The sequence below is a fragment of the Anomalospiza imberbis genome, chromosome 1 (genome assembly GCF_031753505.1).
Source record: "Anomalospiza imberbis isolate Cuckoo-Finch-1a 21T00152 chromosome 1, ASM3175350v1, whole genome shotgun sequence".
In the NCBI taxonomy this organism is placed as follows: domain Eukaryota; kingdom Metazoa; phylum Chordata; class Aves; order Passeriformes; family Viduidae; genus Anomalospiza; species Anomalospiza imberbis.
The window spans coordinates 94,240,426-94,262,421 of NC_089681.1; the positions used below are offsets into that span (position 1 = coordinate 94,240,426).

General features: G+C 40.1%; 1 protein-coding gene across 1 annotated transcript in view; it reads right to left on the bottom strand.

Annotated features, from left to right (window-relative positions):
- The window catches only part of RAMP3 (receptor activity modifying protein 3), a 36,549-nt gene extending 14,869 nt beyond the window's left edge, over positions 1 to 21,680 (bottom strand). The window contains exons 1-3 of the mRNA XM_068200324.1: positions 21,562 to 21,680; positions 5,560 to 5,589; positions 2,474 to 2,606 (exon numbers count right to left, since the gene is read on the bottom strand). Of these exons, the coding sequence (XP_068056425.1) occupies positions 2,474 to 2,606; positions 5,560 to 5,589; positions 21,562 to 21,655 (257 nt within the window). The 5' untranslated portion in view covers positions 21,656 to 21,680. The remainder of the gene's footprint in view (positions 1 to 2,473; positions 2,607 to 5,559; positions 5,590 to 21,561) is intronic.
- Between the last annotated feature and the right edge of the window lie 316 nt (positions 21,681 to 21,996).

The following is a 21,996-nucleotide window of genomic DNA, read 5'->3' on the forward strand; positions in this document are numbered from 1 at the left end:
TAGATATACCAGTTTTTCATTTATTTGTCAGATTACTCCAAAGAAAGAAGTGTTTCTGTCCCATCTCTCAGGGTTCCTCCAGTGAGCTGGAATAAATTAACCTCTATGTGTCCCTGCTCACAGCAGAGGGGTTGGAACTAGAGGATTTTTACAGTCACTTCCAACCATTCTGTGATTCTATATGCTTGTTATAGAATGCATGACATCAAATAACAATGTCTATTCTCAAAAGAATAAAAATCTTAAAGGTAGATGCACATTTGCTGCTTCTTCAGTGCAATGAACCCTTATGGTAAGTTTGTAATCAGACTTCTAATGCTTGATTAATGCTTGATTTAAGAGATAAATTTCAAAACAAATTACTTCCCCTACTCTCTTATAAAGTAGAACTTGAAATATTGAAAAAAAGGGTTTTTTTGAAAATGTATATTATGTTAAAAATGTAAAAGATTATTCTTCTGTAAGAACCTTCAATTCTTCTAGTACTGCTTTTGAGGAAAAATGAACAAAGCCTCAGACTGACCAACTTCTTCAGAAAAGTTTTCTTGTACATGGAATAAAAATGACACCAAACAGTAAGCACAACTGGAAAGAATAAAATCAAGGTGGATTCTTAACTAATTAAAAGTCAAGAAAACTCAGGGACTTCAGTCACCTCCAAATCTTGAAAAATTCTTGCACATAATATGTAAATTCTTGAATAATTTTAGCAGAAGTCTCTCAAAAAGCTGCCTGGTTTTTCACCTTCATTAGTAAAGCTACAGTCTAATATTTTGGCTCCTATAGGTACTTTTCACTGCTGCAAGTAATCCCATTAGGTGAGGTCGCTTATTGATTCAAATAAGATATCAGAAAAGAAATCTTGTGATTCTAAAACAATTGAAATGAAGATAAAATGGAGCAAAATTACAGTGTTTCTTTCAAAATAAATAAAACATCTTGTACCTAGATGAGTTATAAAATTAAATTTATTGCTGCATATCATACAGATATTTGTTAAATATAAAATGATTTTTTTTTGTATGCACACACTTCTCTGTCAGATTCGACTGCAATTTCTGCAAGCTGGTTTAGAAGAGCTAACCTTCTCTTACTCTTCTCCACAACTGGAGAGAGCTGCATGAGTGCATCTTTCACTTCAGTGCCGTAAGATTTAAGAGTTGAACTTTTAACAGACTGCCAAGATTTTAAAGTCATCAAGGTGCGTAAATAAATGTGCTAAGAAGGAATAGCATCTAAATTGATAATATAATGTCAGATTATGAAACGTTATTAACAGGTGGGGCATTTCAACACAGGTGTTGGTGCTAAAGGATTCATGGAAAACTAATGCAACACAGCACTGCAGTCCAATATTTTGTCATCTGTCCAGTCTGTTTGTTATCAGCCAGTTAAAGTCTGCATCACATGACATAACACTAAACAGGACACAAGACCAATGATCCTACCAGAACATATCTGGGGTTCAAAGACACTGTTAACAGGTGTGGTGACAGTTGGCTTGGGGTACTCTGCCTCCACAGCAGACTCCAGAAACAGCACCAGCACAGTTTCAAATGCAGGAAGATGTTCTGCTTCAGGCTGGCTCATACAATACAAGCTCTTGCTCACTTGAGTCTTGTTTTCTGAAGTGCTGAACATCTGCAGTTTCTTCTAATTTCAGTTGGTGTAGAGGGTACTCAGCACTTCCGAAAACTAGGCATTATGCATGAGCAGACATGGTCTTAAGAAGCAGATGCTCCACAAATCCAAAAATGCCACCAATTTCCCAAAACCTGTGAGTTTTTTCCAGATCAGAATTTGAAGTGTGCAGCTTTATAGAGAGATGTTTAAATACTTCCCGTAACTATGGAACAGGAAAAGAGATTAGAGAATAGTAATGCCACCCTCACTACTGTCAGTCTTGCAGTATTTTAGACGTCCAAACAGAATAGGTGGTGCTCACTCTCTCCATGTTAGCTGGCAGGCAAAGAAGCATATGGCAGCAAGTTCAATAGGACAAATCACTTTAAATTTGGATAGGGCAATTTCACATGAGGTGAATTACTGAAACAGTGTCATCTTACCAAAAAAAAAAGAAATCAGAGGAAGGAACTGCATTGCTGTTGAGAGAGAACAGCATGATTTTAAAAGCATTATTGCTTTAGTGGTTTCACAAAAAAGAAATTAGTTACAGAACATTTGCTTAAAAGGCACAGAAATAAAGATTAAATGTAAACATAACTGTCTGATGTAACGCAATAGCAGCCAGTATTAAATAGTCCATTGGTTAGTTTTCATTAAAGTTGACTATTTTGCACACTGAGATATGAGACAGGTGTCTCTGTGTGCACATGGCCTTACTGCAGGGCTTAAGAGCTACAGATTAGCCCTATGCAAGTGACAACAAAATACAGAAGGTTTTCTATTTTCTGGAACAGAAATATTTTATATGCATTAGGGGAGAACTATTAAAACTGAAACTAACTCTTACATGATACATTCTGTAAGGTTGCACCACTTTTTTGAGTCCACTTTCTTCATCATCTCTTCAAAGGATTTTCCACAGGCAGGCAACTTTTCTAACATGAGAGATTCATTGCAGAGCTCAGTCTGTTGACGTGCACCTAGGAAATATCATATGTACCTTTAATCAGAAACACTGAAATAGAAGCACAAACACATCACTCAAATTTGTTCATACAGTCCAGCCTGTGACTTACATTCTCATAAGCTTAGTGTTTAATTTTCTAAGCAATTTTAGAAAAAAGACAAAATACATATTTACATAAATACATTAAAAACATAACTTGGTATAAAAAACTAAAGGTTACAATATATAGTACTGCCTTTTAAACCTAGAATAAAGGAACCTATCTAATCACTTCTTCTATTTCCATCTTTAGTTAAAAGCTAACTGGATCTCCCAATCTCACATTTCAATGAAGAAAGCACTTTTCAAGCTTACACACATGCATCGCATTCAACTAATTATATTACTGTGAAATTACTCTAACATTGGAAATATTTGTATGTCTCACCAGCTAAAGAGTGTGAATTTCCACAATCAAAGCTTTTTCTTTAGTATAGCCACTAAAGGAATTGTCTAGAGATCAAGTCCTGTGAGGAGCAGATGAAGGACAATGAGATTGTTAAGTGTGGAGAAAAGAAGGCTCAGGGGAGATTTATTGCTCTCTACAACTTCCTGAAAGGAGGCTGTAGCCAGGCAGGGTTTGGTCTCTTCTCCCAAGTAACAAGCACCAGAACAGCTCAAAGTGCCAGTGGAGGTTTAGATTGGATATTAGGGAAAATTTCTTCACCAAAAGGGGTGGAATAGTCTACCCAGGGAGGTGGTTCAGCCACCACCAGTAGAGGTATTCAAAAGAAGTGTAGATGTGGAGCTCAGGGACAAGTTTTAGTGTTGGACTTGGCAGTGTTGGAGTAACAAATTGACTCAATGATCATAGAGGTCTTTTCCAACATTAACAATTCTATAATTCTAAGAATTATCTACAATTATCAAATGCTGAAATTACAGCATATAGCTACTTGCAAAGAAAGAGTTAACCTTGACTTGAGCAAGCCTGGAACTTTTTCAACCTATAATGGCAACTCCAGTATATTAAGTCAGTCAAATGTTTTTCTCATCCAGCACATACCTGCATTGGTGTACAAAGATAATATTTTAATATTTCTTATAAAATTGAAATTCCAAAAAAATTATCTTCAGACTAATGTCTTTGATTTTGGTAAGACTGAAACATTTTGTTTTGATCAAGCCATCAAACATGTCTTGCTTTACATCTATAGAGGCCATTAATTTGACTATTATTCTGTATAAAAAATTCATTAACACTGAAAGTTACTTGTAAATATATGTATATAAACATCTTTAATACAAATGCCTAAATTAAATGTCAGAAAAAAACCCCTGTAATTTTTTCTCTGCACAGCAACTCAAATCCAAGAAATGTATTTGCCTGAACAAAACTGCAACCCTAACAAACTGGTGTATCAGGGAATCCCCCTAAGAATTCTGGAGGAACAGCTTTTTTTAATAGAACCAAGGAGAATAGACCATTTATTCCTAAAAAAAAATTCACTGAGAACATATTTACACCAGGGAGAGGACATTTCTTTTGCTTCCATTAGTTACTTTGAAAGCATTGCTGAAGAGCTAGTGGTTCTAATTTTGTGTGGTAACAGCCAAACATATTGCCTGAGGCCAACTGAGGTCAAATCATGCAGGACTTTGCTTGGTAATAAGAGAAGTCCTCATGGTCCATTCCTTACTATCTAGGAAAGAAAACCCCAAACTCTAAGGCAAGATGACGGGTCTCAGGCTTCACATCATAGCTCAGCCATCAGATACTCAGAAGCTTGAGTATCTCCATTTGAAATGAGGCATGTGATTGTAAAACAGGCTTGAGTGTACATCATTTCATCCAGGAAGTAGCTGGCTCCTTGGAAGCCTGGGCAGGAGTACCTTGCAATTTAATTCCAGCTATCACAGCTGACTCCTTAGCTGGTGGTCACTCTCTCCATGATGCTGTATGACAAATGACAACCATCTCATCTGGTGAAACAAACAACTTGCTTTCACATACTTGCCAAGAGCAGTAGGCCCAAAACAGGACAGCCTGTGCTGCACCTGAAACCGTAAGTCTACAACTTCCTACAGACCACAAACCTCTCCAGGTGTACGGCTCATCACTGGGATCTAATCCTTGCTCCTTCATCATACCTGACTGTCAGTGGTCTTAAAGCTGACATGAAGCCTTCATCTATGTCGGCAAAAAGTCAGAACTACAATTACTCACCAGTGATAGAAATGGTGAAAATTACCACACAAGGGCAGCATCATTTTATCCATGAGAAGTTAACATGATAACGTGGATCCTGCCTACTTAAGTGTTCCTATAAATTCACCGGGCAGCTGCAGCAGTTACCAGTTACACTTTCCACAGACAGACCTGCAGATGAATGTTAAAGCTGTGCCGAATTCAAAACCACATATGAAAATTGCATAGCTCGCAACTTAAATCCTGCACTGATGCTTTGACAAAAGTTACGCAAAGATGCTTTTTCTGGCAGGGTATTCTAAACAGCCAGCTGTCATCTGACTTATAACCAAGTCCAACAGAGTAGAATTTTTTCTTCCACTACGTCACTTGTGTTGACAACTTCCTCCAGCCCCTTCCCAGCAGGATGTTTAAATGGATTTTCCATGCCATTGGTATTTTTGCTTGTCTGTATTTAAAACTTCAATATTTTGCAGGGCCATAGGAAAAAAAAACTCCGTCAGTCATATGAGTACAATTTGATGACACAAGAGCTTCTGTCTAAATCCCTGACCAAAGGAGTTAAAAATCATGGATAATTCTGCAATTTCACCATCACTATTGAAAACGACCCTTACAAAACTACAACAACCTCTTTGCATACAGCCAATGGATAAGACCAGTTGTAAAGAATGCATGACAGTTGAGTAATTGAGATGAAATAGGATGAAAGTGTTTCTCAAATGTCAACCATTAGCAAAACAGAAACAGAAGCTTGAATTTTTGAGGTAAGACTCACCTGCAAATCCAAGTGTCATTAGACCATTAACTAGGAACGGGAAAAAAAAAAATAGATTAGTTAGATACCTCCACACTCTTATATAAAAGGATTACTGCAATTACAAGACAAGTAGAGGATAACCACATTTCAACAGAATATTCAAAATGCTTATTCAAACATTAGTTTGTTTTCTGAAAGAGTGTGTCTGAAAGAAATAATAAGCATTTAGAGAACATTATGGTTTTAAATTCCTTTTTATCTATCCTTTAAATGGCTGATTTAGACTTGTTATGGGTCTCTATATACCACTCCTTCCTCTAGTTTCTAATATTAAAGATTAGGGACAGGGCAATTTTTACTTCAAGCTTCTTAAGAAGCTTGGGTGAAAAAGTTCAAGAAGATAACACACAAACAAAATATAGGTGTACTGCACATTCTAGCATATAGAGAAAAAAAATCCTTTCATTGTTAAGCAAACAAAGCCATAACTGTGTACTCTTCTCCTTAAGAGCATGTTGCTGTGTTTAAGTCTCCAGCTTTTGCACAGTGAAGTCACACATTTTGAAAAACATTACAATCAAAACCTACAAGCTTCTTATGCAGAAGTTACACTAAAACAGGTATACTGGAAGAGCAACCAAATGGAAACAGACTATACAAACAGAAGAAGCCTTCTGATTAGTGATTTGCAGTTTATCCAGATGAATTAAATTAACAGAAGCCCACTGTGTTTGCACAGCTCCAGCCACACCCAGGATTTTGTAATAGCTAAGAGGGACATGGCTTCACATATTTTTGATGTCCCACTGAAAAATTAAATTGCTGACAAATCTTTATAGTGTTAACCTCACAACAGAAATAAAAGTAATGATTTCACACAAATGGGTGCTTCCCTCTTTATACAATACATGGCACCCCAGTAAAATGAATCAAGATATACATAGCAGGGTATAAGTACCAGTCATTAAACTAGACCATGGTCTCTGGGATGTGCCAAGCTGTCAACTGAGTTAACTGAAAATTATTGCGTACATGCATGTGAGAAGAATTTAGATCCTTCTAAGGAACATATTTTTCTTCCAGAAAAGCATTAATCTCTGTCTTAGTTACTAATGAGCCAGAATGTACTGTGAAGAGCAGGAATCCACACATTGGAAAATTGTCATGCATCCAAACACACAGAGATGAAACTCCATAATACACTCTGACGACTGTATCTCTTTCACAAATAGAACATTTTTCTTTACAGGCTATTAGCAGATGGACTAATAAATAGACTTGATTTCCTGTGCAGTTTTTTCTTGAATCCTCATTTGAAAATGTGCCTTATTGACCGCAGAAGACTGAAGATCACATTAAAAGCACACACTTTACAATGAACCCAAACCCACCCATTCTGGGTAAACAGTGTAAGGTGCACACACCCCAGGTACTTCCCTGACAGATCACAGACTGCACCCCCAATCCTTATTCTATCAATTCATATCATTGTGCTCTAGATCTCTCATGGTTATGGCTGCAATAATCCTCACAAGACCACAGCAATACAAAAAAAGAGTGGGTTTACAACTAGAAAGAACCAGACTGCCCCAAGTGACAGTGAGGAAAGCTGTGAAAAAACCAAATACTGAATAAAGGCTTAGAGGTTAGTGCTCACAAATCCTCCTGCCCACAAGAAAATGTGCTTTTTTGCACTTTTTGATCTGCTCATAAAAAAGTAACACAGTATGTTTTTTACCTATTCTCAACCAAAATATTCCGGATACATTCAGAGAAGGGTGAAAGAGCCATTCAGATTATCACGCACCACACCTCTATTTTCTTTGCTCTGAGACACTCAACAAAGATTTAATCAGGAGACTGCAGCATGCTGGCCATGATAGTTTACACAAAAACTTTCCAGTAGCTCTTTTAAGATGGGGCAAGCTCAGCCTTTTTCTTGAAAGGCTGATGCCATGACGTCTCTCATTAGAAGATTCATAGAAGAAGCAAAATGGGTCAGTGTTGAAAGGTGTTACCAAGACCTCAAAATAAAACAGTTGGCATACACTCCCACCTAAACTAACACTTAGGGAGATAAAAGGAGGTTCAGTTTAACTGTACTAGCTGCCTGAACTAGCTGCTTACTTTTTTTCCTCCATACATGGTAGCAGCATATATGATCGATCATACCTAGCTGAATCAGAGGGAAAGGGAACAACCAGGTTAGAGCCAGAGCAAGAGGTGGAGCAAAGTATAACCAAATGAAGGATGAGGAAATGTAGGCTTGAAAGGCTTTTGGAAAGAACAAGAGAAGATAAACAAAGTAGGAGAGAGTAATGGAAAATAAGAAAACTGAGGAAAAAAATCCCATAAAAATCTATACTGTTATTTTTCACTGATATTTTTCCCAGAGGCTTAAAAGAAGCACTGAATGTCTGTCTTGCAACTACTTCAATAAATCTGAACCAGCATATTAATTGCTATGTGTTCTCCCTACTCCACCTTTCTCCAAATATGTTTTAAGAACAATTCTGAAAATCTTGTGTAAATATGAGTGAAATGTTACAATTTTCCTCTGTCTGAATGTTTCTTCAAGATGCTGTTACTGACAGCATACAGTAAGATATTTTGAGTGGCTCCCATATTTTCTCAGAATAATTCTTATTTTAACAGATAAAACTGCTGTATGCACCTTTTAAGCAGCAATTACAACAGTGTAATACTGTACATAGTCTTCAAAATTTGTGATGTTTATTCAAAACCTCATTTTTATCAATCATAATTTTCATAAGCAAAAAGAACTAATAAGGACCTCAAGTTAAACCTCATGTCAAGAGCCTATCTCTGTATCTCTTTTTGAAGACAATCCTGCCAATTACCATCATCTAATATTTATCTACATCAGGATAGATCTCCATTGGAAGTTACGTACTAACCAAACAGCTGCCTCCCTGCAGAACTTGGAAGTTTCACTGATAGCAACACACAACTGTGCAAGAACTGCCCTGACATACAGTTCACAAAAGCAAGTAAAACCAGAGTTTGAAATGGGAACTGCTGCTGTGCAATCATGCACATATGATTTGTTGGACACATAAGTGAGAGATTAATACTCTATTATTATTATAATATATATGTATAATTTGTCATACTGATAAAATCCCGATTTGTCATACTGATAAAATCTCAATACCCACATTTTCTTTTAAACCTGATTTGAAATACTGAATAAGCCAATCTTACAGCAATCTAGTGCTTCTCCAGGTATTTTAATGTTGAACAAAGCTACCTGTTGCACAGGTATGACTGAAGATCATGTTAAATTGAACAATCTTTTATGCTAATCCCAAGTCATACCATTACAGGTGCTCTAGCAGGAATACAGACACTTCAGGGTATCTAATGCAAAAGAAATTACCCTTGGAAATTACTTCTCCTGTGCTCTCACACAATGTCAAGAGACATCCTACTACATAAAAAAACATTGGTTACAATTGGCATAGGTTTTCTTTATTATCTGTTTCCTGTATAGTCATAATTTTAAGAGATTCATTTCACTAGGGTCTGTCTGAATACAGAAGGACAAGATGAACTAACACAAGCATCACATGGTTGCTTTACAAAGCCTTTTCTAAAACTCCTCTATTGGGATCAAGTCAAATGTACATGGCCAAAACACGACACACTGAAAAGGCTAAAAAATCCTACAGCTTGATGGGAAAGGCCAGATGCCACTATAAAAATGGAAGGAAAGGAAAAATAATGCTATTGGTACAAAAACTAAACCACCTGTCACTCCTTAAGTAACTCTCTGCACAATATACATGGCTCAGAAGGTCATCTTTTGTTCTCAGCAACCAACTGTCCTTTTGACACTTCTTCTTAAGAGGAATGGGATGGGGAGAGGGGGTCAGGGACAGGACGCAAGAACAACATCACATAGTGTGAAAGCAACGAAGGAAATGAGGCAACTGAAGTTCACAGAGACAGGCAATGACAGGAACTCAACACAAATGAAAGATGCCAGGAATAAACAGAAGCTTGCAATAAATGTAGTAGTTGAAGGAAGTGTTACACTTGCATTCAAAATTGACCCAGAAAAAAATGTGTCTCAGTGTATGGAGTGGCGGGAGCAGGGTAAATCTGTTGGCAGGGTGCACTGATCTGTCTCCGGGTTCAAGAAGTTTTCTTGAGAGCTAGCATAACATGGAATTCAGCTTTGATGATGAATCCTTTTTAATGCTCTTTTTATCCCCCAGTGTCAATGGTACAGAAGATGCATCAATAGCCAGAGAAATATAATATCCAAAACTAAAAGGGCAGCTCAATGCTTACTTTATCACAGTTTGAGGCACTACATTATTGTTTTTAAATTGCGAAGGTCATTTCAGAATGTTAACTATTTTGGACATTAGAGTCTTCTTCCTGCAGAGCAAGAAAAGCATGAAAGGAAGCAAATTAAGCCTTTTCATTTCATCAGTAGAAATCAACAGGGTATGAATCAGAGAGTATCAACTGTTCCGACCCATGCTGGTACAGAGTTCCCCAGGTTTCCTGTGACTGCAAGGCAATGTGACCATTATTCTGAACTCATGCTTCAACTGAGAATCTTTCAGAGTACAAATTATTGTCCTTTACATCATTTTTGAAGTTCTTAAATCACTGCTGCAGCATATTAAGAATGAGACACAATTTCTGAAGAGTCTGTCTACTTCCAGAAGTGTTGGATGGGTTTTCTACTATTTTGAAACTGGTATGCTCTATTTAAATAAATATATAACCAGTATTTTAAATGAAATATTTCTTTATTAGTAATTAATAATTTATCAAATAAATAATGAAATTAAACATACCAGTTCAACAACTAACTTATGAAGGGATTTCTCAGCTGTACACTAAGATCTGTATGCTGAAAATTGTATGGTTCAGCCTGAAATGTAACGATGTTTTCTTCAAGTCTTTTCTGTCCCATTACATTTTTGATGAAGCAGTATGTAACTGAAATGTAAAATACTTTTTTTATAACCATTGACTTTCAGACAGTGAATAAACTAAATACTCCAAGAGCAGAAGCAATTGCTTGAAGTAAACTTCTTTCACACTTTTACAAAAGTGAAATACACAAACGTATTTGTGTATTCAAATCCTTTACTTGAGATCCATCCTTCCAGAAAGTAAGACTGAGGAAGGGTAAGAGGAGTATATTTTTTTTCTAGACTAGAAAGAAATCTGTGGCACTAGAAACAGTTTAAAGATGACATCTAGCAACAAGCACAGCATCATCAGCCGGTCCAGGGTGAGTGACTGTCCCACTTTACTCTGTGCTGCTGCGTTCTCACCTCAAATCCTGTGTGCAGCTTTGGGCACCACAACATAAAAATATATTAAGCTATTAGAAGCATCCAAAGGAGGGCTAAAAAAGATCACAGAATCAGTTAGACTGGAAAAGACTTCTGAGATTATGGAGTCCAACCTTGTCAACTAGACCAGAGCACTAAGTACCACATCCAGTCTTTCCCTAAACTCTTCCAGGGACAGTGACTCCACCATCTCCCTGAGCAGCCCATTCCAGTATCAAATCACTCTTTCTGTGAAGAAATTCTTCCTAACATCCAGAAATTCCAACCTAAACCTCCTCAGAGCAGCTGATGATTGTGTTCTCTCACCCTGTCACTGGCTGCCTAGGAGAAGAGACTGACCCCCATCTGGCTACACCCTCCTTTCAGGCAGTTGTAGAGTGTTAAGGTCTCCCCTGGACTTCCCTTTCTCCAGGCTGAACACCCCAGCTCCTTCAGCCACTCCTCACAGGACCCTTCATCAGATCCACTGCCCTTACCTGGACTCATTCTAGCACTTCAATGTCCTTCTTGAAGTGAGAGGCCCAAAACTGCACACAGCACTCAAGGTGTAGCCTCAACAGTGCTGAATACAAGGGGAGAATCAATTTCCTACTCCTGCTGGCTACTACTTCTGATACAGACCAAGATGCCATTGGCCTTCTTGGCCATCCTGGCTCATGTCCAGCTGTTGAGCAGCATTCCCAGGTTCTTTTTGTCCAGAGAGGTTTCCAAGCACTCTGCCCCAACCCTGCAGTGCTGCATGAGATTGTTGTGGCCGAAGTGTAGGACCTGGCACTTAGCTGTTGCACTTGGCCTTGTTGAACCTCAGACCTATTAATCCAGCCTGTCCAGATCCCTCTGCAGAGCCTTTCTATCCTCCAGCAGATCGACATTGGCATCCAACTTGGTGTCAACCACAAATTCACTAAGCGTAGAGTTGATCCCCTCACTCAGATCATCAATAAAGATATTAAACTGGGCCCAACACTGATCCCTAGGGAATCTCACTAGAACCAGACACCAACTGGCTGCAACACCCTTCACCACATCACTCTTGGCCCAGCAATCCAGCCAGTTCTTCACCCAGCAAGGAGTGCACCTGTCCAAGCTGTGGGCTGCCAGATTCTCCAGGAGCATGCTATAGGAGTTGGTGTCAAAGGCTTTGCTGAAGACTAGATGGTGAAGGGGGAAGCCATAGGAGGAGCTGCTTAGGTCACTTAGCTTGTTCAGCCTGGAGAAGAGACCTCATTGTAGTTACAACTTCCTCATGAGTGGAAGCAGAAGGCCTGGCAGTGATCTCTTCTCTGTGGCACCCAGTGACAGGATCTGACGGAATGGCTGAAGCTGTATTAGAGAAGGTTTATATTGATTATTAGGAAAAGGTTCTTTACCTAGAAGATAGGCACTGAAACAGGCTCCCCCAGGAAGTGGTCACAGCATGAAGCCTAAAAGAGTTCAAGAAGCATTTGGACAATACCCTCAGGTACATGGTGTGATTCTTGGAGCTATCCTATGCAAGGCCATGAGTTGGACTTCGACAATTCTGGTGAATCCCTTCCAACTCAGGTTATTCTATGATGTAAGGTGGAAGGAAGAGAGTTCCAGATGATTACACACATCAGGAGGTGTCTACGGTCAGCAGAGGCAAGCACAACATTCCTAACAAACCTAAATTCACCAAATTAACTTCTGTTTGTGTTACCTAGGACGTAAGGCAAAGACTGTTATTCACCATGTATCTATGGGCCTGCCAAAGGCTTTGTGCACCTTGTTTTCTGCCTGCAAGACCTGTCCTCCAAGTCTCAGCATACAGTAGTTGCCACATAAGTGTGTGACATCTACAACAACCAGACCATAGCTCTTCATGATTTATGACTACAAATAAATACATTTCTAGCAAATGGAAGTGAAAAATCTTTTTTCACCCCCTAAACATCTCTACTTCTTCAGGTTCACTACAGCCTTGTGAGGTACTGCTACTGAGGTCTCCATTTGACATGAACTATGGAAATAATGACAGAACTAGTAAGAAGTCTGTCTGAGGTCACAAGCAGAAACCAGCATCAGTCTTAACTACAGTGTGAGCCAGCAACAGTCTGGTGCCAGTACCTATTTCACTATCTCCTCTCAGAAAATGTGACCAAAGCAACTGAAGAACATATCTCTCTGCCCAAAAGATAATTGTGAAATATGTCAGCTGTGCAATTTATAGCAAAGGTACATCAACTAATGAGACAGCATAATTCTGATTCATTACCCTCAACAGTGAGATAGCTTGCAATTACTGTTGAGAGACACACACACCCCAGACCACATGAGAACTGTGACAGCCCGTGAAGTTGGCCATCTGCATCCAGGACCTCAGCTTGACACTGATCACCTGATCACCTGGATGCACATGTTTGATGTAATGGCTGCTCATTATTGCAACCCAGATGCCTATCATTAGTTGAAAAGGCAGGAAAACACAAAAGAAAATGTGATGTGACATAAGGTTTCCCTATAATAAGGAAAAAAATCAGCACAATACAGATTTTATTTCATACCTAACTGTCTGTGAAAGAGTGTGAAGCACCAGTCCCTCAAGGCCAATAGAGACTCCAGTTTGCTCCTGTGAAGTAGCCTGAAAGAGAAGTCAAGCAATGTTTCTTTTCTTTGTTTGTTGTTTTTTTAATGACTTTGGGAAAGGGAAATGACCCATAAAGATTTCACAGACAAGGGTCACTGCACACTCCCTCCTGAGGAAGTGTTTAAAACCATGGGATACTTGAAGACATTTAAAGTTCCTTCTTCCCCTGATAGGCAGAACATTTAAATCAAAATACTACCATCACAGAAGGCCTGGGAAAATTATTTTTTTTTCCTTTTCTGATCAGATGACAAAAATTTCCACCCTGCACATCTACCTTCTCTTAATGCTGCATGTACTCCTCTCACAGATTCCTAATGCTGTTACATGTTACCATGTTGAGGCAATACATCAACACGATTCCAGCGAAATCATGTTTTCTTTCAATTCTATGCCTACTATGAAATATTAAGTTGTCCTGACCATCCAAATGTGGGCTGTTTTTCTTCAGCAGTCCAGCTTGACTACCAGGGTTCCAGAGCCCTGGATACTCACCTACATGATCACAGAATCTTTTAAATGACATGCTTCCATGAAGAACTCATAAGAACAATGAAACACTAACAAAATTTCAGAGCTTCACATGTCTAGTTACACTGCTGTACATGTACCTGCTCATACTAGGTGTGAGTGGTTTTTTACAACAATCTTGCTCCAAAGAATAAACACTGAAAACAGATCCTTGCATGGCAGCATGATCCCTCTACATTATAATTTTTCCTAGGTGTATATAGGAAACTGCAAAGCAACAAATTCTGGCATAGGAAATTACTTAGGCCAATCTACTGGAGTAAATCATTCCACCAGGTGCCTATCAAGCCACTCTATTATAACCCTCCTCAGCTGGACAGGAGGAGACAAAATATAATGAAAAGCTCATGGGTCAAGGACAGGAAGAAATCACTTAACAGCTACCATCATGGGCAAGAGACTCAACATGGTAAAATAAATTTAATTTATTGCCAATTAAAATCAGAGTAGGGTAATGAGAAATAAAACCAATTCTTAAAATACCTTTCCCCTATCTCTCTCTTCTTCCCAAGCTTAATTTCACTTCTAATTTCTCTACCTCCTCCTCCTGGAGCAGTTCAGGGGGATGAGGAATGGGGGCTGCAACCAGTTCATCACACATTGTCCCTCCTCCCTCTTCAGCAAGATGACTCCTAACACTCTTCCCCTAATCCAGTGCTGAATCCCTTCCACAGGACACAATCCTCCACAAACTTCTCCAACAAGAGTGATCCCCATAGGCTGCAGCTCTTCATGAGCTGCTCCAGCGTGGGTCCTTCTACTGGATCTAAGGTCCTGCCAGGAGCCTGCAAACTTCCCACAAGGTCACAGCCTCCTTTGGGCATCCACATGTTTAGGAATGGGGCCCTCCAGGGGCTGAGGTGGATCTCTGCTACCATGTAGTCCTCTATGGGCTGCAGGGGCACAGCTGCCTCAGCCTGGTCTTCAGCACAGGCTGCAGGGGAATTTCAGCTCTGGCTCCCACAATACCTCCTCCTCCTCTTGCACTCACCAGAGTTGCTTCTCTCACATGTTCTCACTCCATAGTTTCAGCTGCTGTTCTGCAGCAGTTATTTTTCCCCATCAAAACTATGTAATCCCAGAAATGTTCCTACTGCCACTGATGGACTCAGCCTTGGCCAACAGCAGATTCAATTGAACAATATTGGTTATTCTCTGTATTCACCTATAGATCAGGGGTTGTTTATCTCCAATACTATCAGTGGGCCTGCAAAACAGTTTACCTAAATCTGCCTGCTTTCACAGTCTTAGAGATGTTCTAAGGCTAATATTTTCTGTGGCTTTGCTCCCATATGGCACACAAACTTCTTCACCTAAACCCTGAGGTAAATCCTCCTAAGGATTTTGGAGTCATGCAAGAAATAACTAGAAAGGAGAGTAGATAAGAATGAGTACTCCATTCCCTCTAGTTTTGCAAATGTGTCAACAATACTTTTACTCATGAAGTTATAAAGAGCTTAATTTATCTATACAGCTGTGGAGTGGTACACTCTGATACCAGAAGGAATCCCTCACATCTTCCAGATCTTTTGTAGAACAAGGTGAAGAAGGTGTTTCAATAATTTCTAGACCAAGCGTAGAACATCTACTCCAATACAGATATTCTTCATAAAGATTTCCAGTGTACATTTCAAGACAGCAAGAATCCCCCATTTCCTACAAGAGATGTTTATTTTATATTGCTCCTACCAGCACTTTTTATTGCTTTGACAAGTTTTTGTTTTCTAAATCACTGCATGATAAAATATGAAGTAGCTGTGAGGAAAAGAAAACCTAAATATTGCACAGGCATATGTGGCATGGAACAGCATGCACCATGTAACAACAAGCATCCTTATGGTCTTGCAGTGCACATTCCACCTATTCTGTACTGCTCCATCAGAAAGATAAGACAAAGAGGAGTTAGAACCTACTTGAACTAAAACTCACTGAAAACAGGAAGTCTAAAATGTCACATTACTTCACAGAGACTCCTCTCCCAATTTTCAAAAATATTTAAAACCAAGAAAAGAACACTAATATTTCTTTCCAAAAAATCTTAAAGTACAGAAAGAAAACAAGTATTTTGAGGAGCTTAACTTTATTTTGACCTTTACTTCACAATGCTCAGACTTTTTTGCTATTTCTGGTTTGCACTGGAGACAGTTAAATAGAAACTGGACCAATGGCTATTCAAGCAATATTATCTCTACTTCATTGTGCATCACAAAGTGTTTCATGGTAAAAAATTCTCACCCCAAACATAGCTCTGCAATTATGTTCAGCAACCACATTTACTAATGGCAAAGGTTACCATTCCTGAATGCAAATCCACCTAGGTCCACTGGTCAAAAGTAAGAGATTTGCATTATTTTTTAACACAATACAGTAAGTTCTGACTTTGCGTTAGCTTGAAATACAGACATAGCTTATAATAAAACTAAATATTGTTCTGCTTTCTAAAAATAAAACAGGAATAGAGGAGATTTCACACATTCTGAATGACAATTGATGACCCCATGGAAATAAAGGCTTTGACCATCTCTTCACTGAAAGCAAAAAACAAATTTATTTTTCCTATTTCTCTTGAAAACATTATCTTAATGCTTTATCAGAGTAAGTTTACAATATACATGGCTAAATACATTTAAAGACACCTCTTCTAATATTAAATTGGATAAGTTATGTTCTTGGTACATGGAGATCCTTGAGAAGTAAAGCTGGAACAGCTCAAGAACTGAAGAGATGTGGAAAGACAGCATTACACTTGCAGCCACTTGTCAAAAACAAGCATGAAGAGAAAATCTGTTCCACAGCTCCATGTGGCTACCAGACAGCAAAACCCTGACGCGAAGGCTGAGATCCCCTTCAATCAAAGGCCACCTCCACTCCAAAGCTATAGAACTCTTCAGGTGAGTGTCCCCCTGGCTCAGAGCATAGGGGAGCAAGTGACACCACATCTGCAGAAGGCCATCAGTCTGTTTCCATACAGGCAAAATTCTGTATTCCTAGAGACAAACTGACAGCAAGGGCTGTTATGCAGGCATGCCTCTTGTCCAAGACAATATGTTAGATCATGTTAAGCTGCTCTGAAGACAACAAGGGATCCTCTCTACACTTTGGACCATTTCTAACAGTGCCACTGCATTTTCTTTTGAGGCTTTTAGCAAGGAAAAAAGCTGTCTCCTCTTTTCAGACTGGTTTCAAGGAAACCAATATATGAAGGGAGATTAAGACTAAAAACTTCTGAAAGGGCACCTTTCTCCTATTCCACTTTGCTACTCCTTTCTTTCCTCATACTTGCACATTTCCACAAAAGACCTAAGAGTCCTTCAAGCAGCTTTCAGCCTGCTCTACATATATATTCACATTAAAATAATGTGAATTTTTTCCATTTTTATTTTCCAGTTTATTTTAATGCAAATCTGGCTGTGAAGAGATTCTTATTTTAGAAAAGACAGACTGTTTCCATAAAACACAAAGTAATACACTTCTAAAATTCTGTTCTGAAATAAAATGGTTCATGTGACAGCTTCCACTAAACTAAAAGGGTGTGAATTAAAACAGGTTTCATTATGCTTGTGAAAATTAATCTCTCTGAGCCCCAAATGAAAGCACAGTTTGCTTTCTTCATGCATCTCTCAAGTACTAATTTCAATAGCCTAGACACAGATGGTAGCAAATGGTGTTTTGCAAGGGACCACTCATTGCATTTTTTTCCTTGGTAAGGCAAACTGGAAATCGATTCATTTGTTTGCAATTGAAGCCATGAATCATCTCAGTTATCAGTAGATAGGTGGGAGAAACTAAAACACAAATGATACAAAAAACTAATGGTGGTTCAATGCTTAAACAAAACTCAACTGACAAAACCTCCCATAGCTCCCCTTGAGTTCAGCCCAAGACCCTTTCCTTCAAATCATGCAGTTTGTGTGAATCTGCACCTATAGCAGTACCTGTCTATCTCAGTGTAGAAGTCAATCTCCACTTCATAGTCTCTTGTGATTTGCCTCATAGGCAAAACAAACCTACAGGCAAAGCCCTGAGACACCAAAGGTATTTAAAATCTTAATGGGGATGTAGATAGCGAGATCTTACTAATTTAGGAGCAAGAGTTTACATTAGCTAAATGGTCTCCACGATTGGATCTCATTGCTGTAAATCAGGGTTTAAAAGCCCGCAGTTACCTTCAAAAATGGAGTGCCATTCCTCCTGAGGACTGGGACCAAGCCTGCTCGAGATAGCATTCGATGCTGTGCTACCACCTGCCACCACTGTACTCCACTTGCCACCACAGGGACAATCCTGCCATTCTCCCTCTCAACGGAATTGGTGTGAACCTGTCCCCTGTTGCACATGTAGATGTTAGGAAAGAAGCAACACCTTCCCGAATAAAAGAATTAGGAGACGCAAACAGCATGAAGGGTGGTGAGAAGAATGCCTGGATCCAACAGCTAATTGGAACACAGGCTGCATTTACATCAGATGCTTTGTTTTCAGGATGGATGTTGATGGAGCCTGTTGCCTGTCTTCCTCCTTGTCTAGTATGGAAAATCACATCTTTAGAATATGAAGCATCATTTTAGTAGAAATGTGTTTTTGTTAGAACTCTGTGGTCAGTCTCAGAATGAGATGTTCTGTTTTGCAAAGGTTTATCTGTTTTACACACACACACTCACCTCGGTCTATTAAATTCAGAACTCCTATGATGGTATTCCCTTTGTTCCACCCTTTGCAGCTGCAGAACAGCATGATATTCATAAGAAAATAAAGGGGAAAAAAACCCTTGATTTGGTTTTCAAACTTTAACCTGCTGAAATTGTTTCCTGTTGGATATTTTTTTTTTTTAATGATTGGAATCCAAACTGTCCAGGACTTACATACGCCATGTTTCACACAAGGGGAGCTCAGGACCTTACAGAATTTGGATTTTTTATACACAGCTTTTTCATTATTGTTTGCAGATGAGGTATAGTCTTTAAAACAGAAAGTAAAAATGTAATTGGGACCAGGTTCTTTCCAACTGTCCAGAAGCTCACCAGTGACCAAAGCACTAAGCCTGGCTAACCCCTGTGAAAACAGATTATGAAATGCAAAAACCTACCAACTATCTTTGAAATCTGCATACAAGAACTGCTCCAGATAAGGATCACGCCATTGCTCTTGAAATGGGTTTATACAAACATATTGAGAAAGATTACTCTAGAATTTAAAAAATACCCAGCTTTACTCTGGTAGCATCTTTTAACTCAAATACAAATAGTATCACTGAAATGCAGGTGTTACATAAAGAATGAAGGAGAAACATTTGGGCAGGGATTCCAAAACAATGACCTGTGTAAAAAAACCCACTTTGTTAAAAGGCCTGGTTAAGCCCTGACGTTTTTCTTACCTCAGTTGCCATACATAGAAGTATGCTAAGAAAATTTGGTATGATAGTAAATACAACGCTATTTTTTAGATTATTTCTTAGGTGCTTAGATTCCACAGTTAGTAGGTGTCTTCTAAGTATCTACAGCTCTGCTAAGCCAGTCAGAGGATTTCACCTGACAGCTGGTGTTTCCAGCTCTTCCCCATTCTGGATGTTATTGTACTTCATAGAACTGATGACATGCCTGTGTACCAAGTACCTCAGCTGATGCATTCTTTCCCCTCCACACTTGGTAAATCCAACTTCTCCTACAATCACTGAGTGAACACACTGCCTTTTTTACCATTCTCACTAAGGATGGACAACACAACAAGTAGTTATGCATAGAGATAATGAGTCATGAGTCCTAGGCAGAAAGATAAAGAAAGTAGTTGCCTGAGGTTACAGAAGTACAGTCCCACACCCCACCCAGATGGGCTTCCCACTGCCTTCAGTGAGCTTAACACTGAGGAATGGTGGTTTCACCTTAATGGCAGAAGTCGGAGCTCTCTGCTTAATCAAAAAAAGCCATTATAAATTACCATTCAATTAAAATAAAAATTCTTCCAAAATAACTAATTTTTAAACTGTGTTTGTATTCCCAAAGAAGCAATTTTGTTTTCTACCACTTTAGGCTTTTCTTATTAAAAAACCTGATTTCACATCCTAAAACTCTAAGGTTTTTCTACTAGGAAACCAGTCTCATTTAATTAGTTATTGATTATATCTACCCTTTCCAATTCCACACAAAAGTAATGTATTATCAGTTAACAGATAATCTTAAAATCTTTTGTGTCTGTGTTATTCTATTAGGAATGGAACTAGCACATTTAAAAATGTCTAGCACAATTGATTTATCTGTGCCTCTCTGGTGAAAAATGTCCTTCTGTAGTTTCCTGAGCCACAGGGACACTGTCCTTCACTCTAGTAAATCTCTGAAAATAATTCTCCAGTGGGTAATTCTGCTTTGCAAAGATCACATTAACATCAAGAAGTCTCCCCATACCAAAAGATTATTGCTTAGTTCCCCAAGTTCAAGATTGCATAAATATTTCACATGTCAAGACAGGTGTTGGTCATCTTTTTATTCCTTTTCATCTGAGGAATAACAGAAATCTGGGCAACTAAGGTAAGATATTAGAAGTCCTCAAGCCACAGAGAATCAGAAACTTGTGCATGTGGCATGTCATTCTTTTGACAGACCAGCTAAGGATGATGCTACTGAATACTGTCAATACTGTCCATTTGTTTGTGGGTCTTTTCATAGAAATACTGCAGTGTTTTGCAGTTTTGGAAGGGCTCTAAAATAACAAACAAAGTTCTGAAGTCCTCAAATATATCTTCTAAAGGTACCAAGCTTCAATTTTTATTACTTAAGTGTGACTCACAGGGAATCAACTACATTTCTTAGCTTACTTTTAAGTGAAGATTATCAGAGCCGACTTCTGTCAACTTCAGATGACTGCAACACATTAAATAAGAGAGCCCTAAAACAATCTACCTGACAAGGAACAATAGTTTTTCCATGCACACTAAGTGAATGATCTGAAGGATATCTGTGCTTGATAGCTGCGTGCTTGGAACTGAACTACTCTAACAGGAATCAGCCCTTCCTTCACTCTGCAGGAAAAAACCTTTCCGAACAGCCAAACACACCTCCCCAGAATCCATGTGGGATCTAAGATGGACAGCCTGACTAAGGCAAGAAGTTTGAGATTGTTATCCCTGGAGCCTGGACGCGCTGTTCGGAGACTCCCCTCGGCGATGTGAAAGCGATGCTGAAGGGGACCAGCGGCCCTGACGCCGCGCCCGGTCCCGCTGCCCGTCCGGCGCGGCTGGAACGGTCTCGCTGCGAAGCCGCCGCTATGCTCGGGATGGAGAGCCCCGGAGGGAAAGTGATCCCCGCTGCATCCCGACCCGCCGGCAAGGGACGCCCGGAGACCCCCTCCCAAAGGGATGCTCTAGCCAAAGCGGGGGCTCTCCCACCTTCCCCGAACTTCAGCCAGACGCCCGGGTTGAAGGATTGCCCTCGGAGACCGCGCACACGCGAGGATGCTCAGCCCGTCCCGCTGTAGCAGTCCCGGGTCGGTAGCGGCGAGCCCCACCGCACGCTGCCGGGACGCCCCCAGCCAGCCCCGCCAGCCACTTACCCCACAGCAGCAGGACGGGGAGCTGCTGCCGGCGGCTACCCTGCTCCTCCATCCCGGCGCGAGCGGCAGCGGCCACAGGGGACGGAGCCCGCATGAGGCGGCCAGTCCGAAGCCGCAGAGGGCCCTAACCAGCCTCAGCCCACCCGCAGGGGAGGCTCCTTTTCATGCCTCGACGTCCAGCCCCGGGCGGCGGCGGCAGCGTGGGCGGGCTCGCTGGGGAGCAGCTCCCCCGCCCCCGGGTGCTCCCAGAGCAGGTGGGGCGGACCCGGCGGCCGGGCTGGGCCGAGCCTGTTGGAGCGGCACAGGGGTAGGAGCAGGGGGAGACATGTGTGAGTATGCTGTGTGTGCGGCCACAGAAGTGCGGCCGTGCCTCCTGCTCCTCCAGCAGCCACGGCAGGAGCGATGCAGCTCCCAACGATCGGTCTGTGTGGCTGC